Source organism: Brassica rapa, chromosome A06 (genome assembly GCF_000309985.2).
Source record: "Brassica rapa cultivar Chiifu-401-42 chromosome A06, CAAS_Brap_v3.01, whole genome shotgun sequence".
NCBI classification, from domain to species: domain Eukaryota; kingdom Viridiplantae; phylum Streptophyta; class Magnoliopsida; order Brassicales; family Brassicaceae; genus Brassica; species Brassica rapa.
In genome coordinates, this window is record NC_024800.2 from 11,731,178 (window position 1) to 11,739,884 (window position 8,707).

An 8,707-nucleotide genomic window follows, 5' to 3' on the forward strand; every position below is an offset into this window, starting at 1 on the left:
CACATAGTCGTCGGCTTGCGTCCTCCAAAGACTTCCGACCGAACCACGGCACTCGCGAAAGTCGCCCACCGAGGTAAAGGCATTCTTAAGGTTCCCGTACTCAACCTGGAACTGAGATGCGCGAGTCTTCATCACCTCGACGATTTCTCTTTTGCCTTTCCTCTCCGCTCTACGAACAGCCCGCGCATGATCACGAGTAAGCTGTGCCTCTCGCTCCAGCATCTCGCCTTGCACGCGAGCGAGATCCCGCTCCGCTTTCTCCGCCTTGAAGCGGTAGACCATGGCTTCTCTATGACCCGCCTCGATGGCCGAGCCCAGCAAGCTCAGGCCCTGCAAAATCGATGGGCGTGTTACAAATCCATACATAGGATAATCACTAAAAAATTCCCAAAAAAAAACTAACCCCATTGATGATGCGAGATCCTTCCGCAACGACTCTCGGCCTCGCCGATTCTTTCGTAGGAGGAGGAGCATCGAAACCCGATGGCAGCCCAGCAAAGAAATCATCGAAGTCCGGAATGGGGGCCTCGCTCGAACCGCTTCCGTCGCCGTAAGCAAGTTTCGGATCCCATCCTGGAAGCATAGAGTCGTCCATCGAAAACTCTATGTCGCCAAGATCGACATCTTTTCCCTTCCAAGAGCTCGACTCCGGCGCAGCTGTCGGAGCTTCGACGGGATTCTGGTCGTCAGGTTCGGAGTCACCTCCCGTATCCGCGTCCAAAGCTGGACCAGGTTGCACAAATTTCAGTGCCTTCCGAACCCTTCTCGGCGTGAAAGAAGTCCAGAAGAAGGGACCATTCCTGAGATAATGTCTTCAGGGAACGGAGCAAGAGGATTGATGAAGGACGATTGTTCGGCAACCTCCGGAACAGTGGAATGCAACTCTCTTCGACGGACGCAGCGTCCAAACGAACAAAGAAAAAGAACTTCTTCCACAAGTTGAAGTTCGAAATGAACTTCTTAACCACCGACATAAATTTCCGAGGGACAAACCTATGCTTATCCGTATCCTTGACAAGTTGAAGCCTCAAAAGCGCTTCATAATGATCGACGGAAAGGGAAAGGCCATGCTCATAGCTTAGGATCAAGATCCCAATAAGGTGCTGAATGGCAAGGGGTGTCAACTGACTTATCGCGACTTCGAAGCGGTCCAACACTCGGACGAGAATTTCGGGTATGGGGAACCAGAGGCGACAACGCACTATGAACGCCTCATAACAAGTAAAGTAACCCTCCGGGGGGTTGTTAGCACATTCCCCGCGGCAGGGAACCCGGAACTCCACAACATCCGGGATGTGGTAGAACGACCGCATCGTCGCGAGAAACTCGTCAGTAGTCCTGCTTGCGTCCTCTTCCTCGACTCCACGATGGACCAGGACCGGGAATGGCTTCTCCTTGGGAGGGATCAACGAGCCATAATGAGCAACCCACCATGCCTCGTTCTCGGCAGGATGCACCGAGTGAGGCACGAACTCCATCTTCGGAACGACGAGCTCTTCGTAAGGACTCGCGGACGAAGACCCTTTTTTCGCAATCTTTTTCTTGCTCGACATCTTTACACTTCTCTTAAGAGAATAGAGGAAAAGGGTGGAGAGAAAGATAGAAAGTTTTTTTTGAAAGATCTTAGAGAAAAACAAGAAAGTGAAAAAATTATGGAACAAGTTACCTCTCTTCTTATAAGACATGAGGATTTACTATTCAAGCTCGGACTTTCGCATATTAATTCCATCCATCACGCCTAACTTGCCAAACATGCCTAACCGCACGCTAGGATCCCCCCATGCATGATCCTAACGGGCTGGGGGGCTAACTGTTGGGGTCAAAAACGGTTACGACGGAATTACCACCCGAAAATCCTCAGAGATCGTATTTCCGAAAGAGTTAGTAAAAGAAGGGATGTAATTTTCGTAAAAATAACCTATACGAGGTTATTTTTACGAAGAAGTATTCTTTGGGATTCAAACCGAACGATCGTCCCGCTCGGTCGCTACGTAGCGACCGAGCTCGGGCCAAAGCTCGGTCGCTACGTAGCGACCGAGTGATCGTCCCGCTCGGTCGTCGCTCGGTCGCTACGTAGCGACCGAGCGATCGTCCCGCTCGGTCGCTAGCGACCGAGCTCGAGCCAAAGCTCGGTCGCTACGTAGCGACCGAGCGATCGTCCCGCTCGGTCGCTACGTACCGACCGAGCTCAGCCAAGCTCGGTCGCTACGTAGCGACCGAGCGATCGTCCCGCTCGGTCGCTACGTAGCGACCGAGCGATCGTCCCGCTCGGTCGCTACGTAGCGACCGAGCTCGAGCCAAAGCTCGGTCGCTACGTAGCGACCGAGCGATCGTCCCGCTCGGTCGCTACGTAGCGACCGAGCGATCGTCCCGCTCGGTCGCTACGTAGCACCGAGCGATCGTCCCGCTCGGTCGCTACGTAGCGACCGAGCTCGAGCCAAAGCTCGGTCGCTACGTAGCGACCGAGCGATCGTCCCGCTCGGTCGCTACGTAGCGACCGAGCTCAGCCAAGCTCGGTCGCTACGTAGCGACCGAGCGATCGTCCCGCTCGGTCGCTACGTAGCGACCGAGCTCGAGCCAAAGCTCGGTCGCTACGTAGCGACCGAGCGTTCGTCCCGCTCGGTCGCTACGTAGCGACCGAGCGATCGTCCCGCTCGGTCGCTACGTAGCGACCGGGCTCGAGCCAAAGTTCGGTCGCTGTGTAGCGATTGAACCTTTCCGAACATCGATACGACACCAGTCCTTGCATTCTCGTCAAACCTTCGAATGCTATCTCCCGAAGACCGTAGCAAGCTCAGTCCATGTTTCCCGCTATTCTAATTCATCGATCAAACTTCGCGGATTAGAAACCGCGGAAAACTCGTAGTAAACGTGTCGAGTCGGAAGACGGCCCAAAGGGACCTAAAACACGACTCGAGGCCCATCCTACGATTTTTCTTAACCAAAAGCCCGTGAACCACAGCATGGTTCGCGCTTGGCCCACGAGGAAGGATAAATGTCAAGTTTCCGCGGATAAATACGGAAGTTTTGAAGATAATTGTGAAGATCGGGAAAAATGGAATATCTCCATTTTTATGCTATGACGGCTTAAGGGCAGAAGAGTAAAAGCGTAAACCGACCTTGGAGCTAGTATATAAGGAGTCCTAGGCGAGGAGCAGAGGAGGAACTTTTCAGAGCAAACTTAGCACTTAGAGCGATTTAGGCAACTTTCCGTTTTTGTTATTTCGAGCTGCGACTCAATTAGGTTTAGCCGTCTTAGGGTTGCTAGAACTAGGAATCTCGCCGACAGCTCTCGAGCCCAGGCTTATACCTTGTTGTAACGCTCATACGCAGATTCGGAATAAGATCTACTTTGCTCTCTTTTCGATTTCTTATTTTTATCGTTGTTATTCTCGTGTTCTGATTGCTTGACGTGTGGTAATTAACAGATATCCGGGTCCTCTGGGAAACTAGGGTTTTCTTAGTTTCCTTATTTAAACGGAAATCGACAGTGCGAATTTCGGTTCCCACATCCGGGTTCTTACTTTCTGTCTCTTTCCTCTGATACGATCCTTCGTCTCGATTGCTTTTCGCTTGCTTAGCAGCCGTTTGATCCAGTTTATGCTGCTCTTTGGCTCGTTTGGCGACGTCCTCTTCCCATTTGACCAGTGCCCATGCTTGGGATAATACGTCCTTCATAGTCTTGCATTGATACTTGGTTAGCTCTTTGTAAAGGTCTCCATCTGGTAGCAGGCCTCTCTTGAAGGTTGGGGTTGCAGTTGAGGCGTTACATCCAGGGATTGCCACATTTGCCTGATTAAATAGGCGAACTAGCCGACTACTCGATCATAATTCAAGATTTCAAAGACAACATTTCTGAATAATACTGCATATGATAAAATAAGAACCAAGGGTTCAGGATAGTCTTCTCTAGGTGAGAGATGAAGCCTTCTCCCTTACAAGTTGCAATCGCCAAAATACAAGTCTCTGTCTCTTGCAAAACTAGCGTAGTAATGTAAAATAGATAGGGTAGTGTTTTATATGGAGGCGTCGATAGGCTAGAAGGAGGAATAGGGTAGCTAGGGCAAACTCCTGAAATAACTTTGGAGGTTTCCTTATCTGTCAAGAGCAGTCGCTAGGCTGTTCCGTTGTGGGAACAATCTTCGGGCTGCTCCGCCTGGCTGTTCCACGAGAAACGTTTCAGAATGGCATCTTTCTTCATGCATCCTCTCTTCCCATTTTCTGCCTACTCTGTACCTAAAATAATCACAAAAGGACTAGATAGGTTCGATAGAAGACTGGAATATCTCAAGAAACACATATATTATGATGTTTAAAACACCATATATCACAAGAACAAACACTTGTTCAAGCTTTTCTCCAATAGAATGTCTAACCTAAATCTACCCAAGGTAATTCAGTTACATACGCCCCCACACAATATTTTGTTTCTTAATATAATGCTAAATCCAAATCTCTTTGTTTTACACCAAAGCAATATCTTGGACTCAATATTATTTGACACGTCATCGTTCCATAACTAATTTGCCGCTTTGTGTTACACATCGATCAACATGTGTAACACCTCCTCTGTTTTAAGAAGAGCCAAGCTCTTTTTCTAGAGCTTACACGAATAACATCCAAATAGATCATTTCGATAAATCATCTAAATAGATCATTTCGATGAAAATGACAGATAGATAAATGAACAGCACTTAATACTATTAACAAAATATTATTAACAGTGGGAAAAGTAAAAGCTATTAACAAATTATTTAATATATTTACAGGACCTCCATTAAAATCTTAAATAGTTTACACTGAAACTGGCTTGGAATGGAAGATGGATAAATCAACGGACGATACACGTAGAGGGAGGACCGCTCGAAAATTCCCATTCAACGGCTTGGAATGGAAGGTGGATAAAACAACGGACGATGAACGTAGTGGGAGGACCGCTTGAAAATTCCCATTCAACATGTTTCAACTATAACTGTGTTTCTACATTAAATATATTAAAAATATAGTTTTGAACTGCTTCTGGTTCAATGCAAGAACAAATTTATGAGCCACTAATGGATATTTGAAACACTAGTGGCTTCGAATGGGAAAAGCGGATCAAGCGTTGCGGATCTAACGGAACAAGTAGATTGAGCGGAACAAGAGTGGGTTCTAGCGGATTTAGCGGTTCAAAAGTAGATCAAGTGGATTTAGCAGTCCAAACATATGGGTTGAATGGTGAAAGTGGATAAAAGACGGTTCAAAGTACTGTACAAATTTAAAATAATTTATATAAAATTTTATATTACTATTTATTTTCATAAATGAAAATAGTTATTTAAATAATTTATAAATACAGTAAATCTATATATTTTATTTAAAATATAATAAAATATATATATATATATATATATATATATCTTTTGAATTTTAAATTAAGCATATACGTAATTTGTAGGGATGAACACTTCGATTTTATAATGTTAATAAAGTATAATACACTTTGATGACTGTTTTTGAATTAATTATTGACCTATTTTTTTATTTTTAGTCTATTGTCTATGAAATTTTATGATATTAAGAAAGTATAATACTTTGTAAAATCGTTTAAATATTAATAGAAAACAATAACTGTATAAAAAAAAACTTGTAAAAATTTGTTTAATAAATTATTAAATTTAAAATGAAATAACGTTGCAACAAAAAAGAACTGTTTCTTCTTGTTCCACTTTTCACAATAATTTTTTTATTTTATTTATATATGTTTATTGATTATTGGTAGTTAATTATTGTAACATATTTATCTAAAATGAACAACTTTACTTCATATTGTTATGACACAAAAAATTCATAATGTTACTACTATCTGTTTTTTATAAACAGTGCAGACATTTATTAGAAAATAAGTATTGACTATAACTGTATTTTTGACTAGTTATATAAATGTATTTAAATAATGAAACAGTGGAAAAAAGTAAAACTGTATATATTAACTCATTGTTTTTATAAAATAATTTTACTTTTGAAAATTTTAAATTTTGTTTGTAAAAAACTTTTTAGTTTGGAAGTAATTTATTTATTTTCATCTTTTTATGATATAAATTTTTGTAACATATATACATAATACTATAATTCTTCATCTTGTAAATCTTATTTGCTTTAAAACAACATTTAGTTTTGTATTTACAGCATATTTATCATGTATATATTTAGTTTAATTTAGTATTATAGCTCATTTTTAATGTTATGTTACCAAAATTATAATTATTTCTTTTTTTTGATCAACTTATAATTATTTCATATCATATGAATATATATATATATACATATATATATATATATATATATAATCTTAAAGCTCAAAAATAACTACTTTACTTATGAAATATAAATGATAATATAATTTTGATCAAAGTTATTTTAAACATGTACAATATTTGAAACGCTAGATACGTTTGATTAGCACTAGAACCCCAAGATCCACTTGATCCATTCTCATTATGCTCAATCCACCAATTGATCCGTTTTCTCCGTTGGGAACGATGATATGGTTCCTTACTTAGGTGTGGCTTCGCCACTGATCACAAATATACGAAGAGCCACCACGACTCGTTTTTGTTGCTTCCATTAATACAATTAAGCTCATCGAATACCGGGCCGACCGGTTCTTACCGGCTATAGGCAGTGAACCACATCTTGTGACCACATCAACACTTGACACTCTCTCTCCATCCACTTCCTCCTCTTTACCACTCACATTACCTATCTCAACAAATAATGGCGACCGTGAATTTCATTTCCCATCTCGCATCTCCTGCATCCGTCTATTTACTTCTATTCCTACTCTCCACCACCGCCGCCGCCATCAACGTCACCACCGTCCTATCCTCTTTCCCCAATCTATCTTCCTTCTCCAACCTCCTTGTCTCCTCCGGCATCGCCTCCGAACTCTCCGGCAGAAACTCACTCACTCTCCTCGCCGTGCCGAATTCTCACTTCTCCTCCGCCTCCGTCGACTTCACGCGCCGCCTATCTCCTCCTAAACTCGCAGATCTCCTTCGTTTCAATGTCTTGCTCCAGTTCCTCTCCGATTCTGATCTCCGTCGTATCTCACCCTCTGGATCTGCAGTTACTACCCTTTACGAAGCTTCCGGCCATGTCTTCGCCGGATCTGGATCCGTTAATGTCACACGTGACCCGGCTTCTGGCTCCGTCACTATCGGATCCCCTACCTCATCAAAGTCAGTCACCGTTTTAAAGCTCCTCGAAACCAAACCTCCCAACATAACTCTTCTCTCCGTCGACTCCTTCCTCGTCCCCGCCGGAATCGATCTCACCGCCTCCGAGACTCTCATTCCGCCGACTTCGGGAATGTCTCCTCCTCCGGCGGGAATCAATTTGACTCAGATTCTAATCAACGGTCACAACTTCAACGTTGCTCTCTCCCTCCTCGTCGCTTCCGGGGTCATTACTGAATTAGAAAACGACGATCATGGCGCCGGAATCACCGTCTTTGTCCCCACGGATTCCGCTTTCTCCGATCTCCCTGAAAACCAGAACCTCCAGTCCTTGCCGGCGGATAAAAAAGCCATCGTCCTCAAATTCCATGTCCTCAATTCCTATTACACACTCGGTTCGCTCGAATCTATAACCAATCCGGTTAACCCGACATTAGCTACTGAGCTTATGGGAGCCGGTTCCTACACTCTCAACATTTCCCGGGTTAATGGATCCATCGTTACTATCAATTCGGGTTTGGTTTTAGCTCTTGTGACTCAAACGGCTTTTGATCAGAACCCTGTTTCTGTTTTTGGAGTATCCAAAGTGCTTTTGCCTAAGGAGCTGTTTCCAAAATCGGGCCAACCCGTGAGTACTCCTGCCACAACAACTCCTCCACGTCAAGTTTCGTTGTCCCCAGAGGGTTCCGATGATCAGCCGTCCCGATTAGTAGCGCCTCCGGGTGAGGTAGTTTCCTCTAGCACGGTAAAAAGGACTCGGGTTTTCTTCTACTTGTGTTGGTGTATAGCATTTTGGTGTGCTTTCCTGGTATGATTTTTCGTATTTATTCCATTATGTTTTGCCATATATTAAAGTTTTTCATTTATTTACGGTCATAATGTTATTTTAGTAACTCTTGAGAAAAAAAAAAAGCAACTCGCTGATATATAAAATGGGTCATTTTCAGTTTGATACTAGTGTCGTCTTTTTACCTGTAATTAATCCAATCGATCTGGTAGATTGTAAGCAAATGTTATTAAATAGTTAAAACAAAATTTGTAGTCCTTACTTCTTTTAATGACATCTAAATCTGTAGTTTAAAAAAAAAAGAAAAAACTTACGACTCTTGTGCGTTCTTACTTCATCATGCAAGTGTAACCAAGTCATGACGTATCCTATTACTTTATCTGTTATTTATTTTCTTTGTTTACTGTTTGCCAAAACAATTGCGATCATGATAATAATTCCATTTCCTGTGCGGTGAATACGTGGATTTATAACAAAACACAATAGATATTTGGGGAGTGATGAGTTTCGCCAAAACAATTGCGACCATGATAATAATTCCATTTCTGTGAGGTGTGAATACGTGGATTTATACAAAACACAATAGATATTTGGGAATTGATGAGTTTCACTAGAAAGTAATCAGCTTGATCAAAAAAAAAAAAATAATAATAATAATAATTAACTCAGCTTCGACCAAAAAAAATAATAATAAACTCAGCAG

The 8,707-nt window shown here is 42.6% G+C and overlaps 1 protein-coding gene across 1 annotated transcript; it reads left to right on the top strand.

The window, feature by feature from the left end:
• Positions 1–6,490: 6,490 nt before the first annotated feature.
• Positions 6,491–8,261, top strand: LOC103873302 (fasciclin-like arabinogalactan protein 4). Its single transcript, XM_009151724.3, has one exon. It carries the CDS (start codon positions 6,757–6,759, stop codon positions 8,029–8,031), a length of 1,275 nt encoding a protein of 424 aa, XP_009149972.1. The 5' UTR covers positions 6,491–6,756; the 3' UTR covers positions 8,032–8,261.
• Positions 8,262–8,707: the final 446 nt, after the last annotated feature.

Bases quoted from the DNA above. Each gene is read 5' to 3' on its own strand.
- LOC103873302 (XM_009151724.3), top strand. From the start codon at position 6,757: ATGGCGACCGTGAATTTCATTTCCCATCTCGCATCTCCTGCATCCGTC.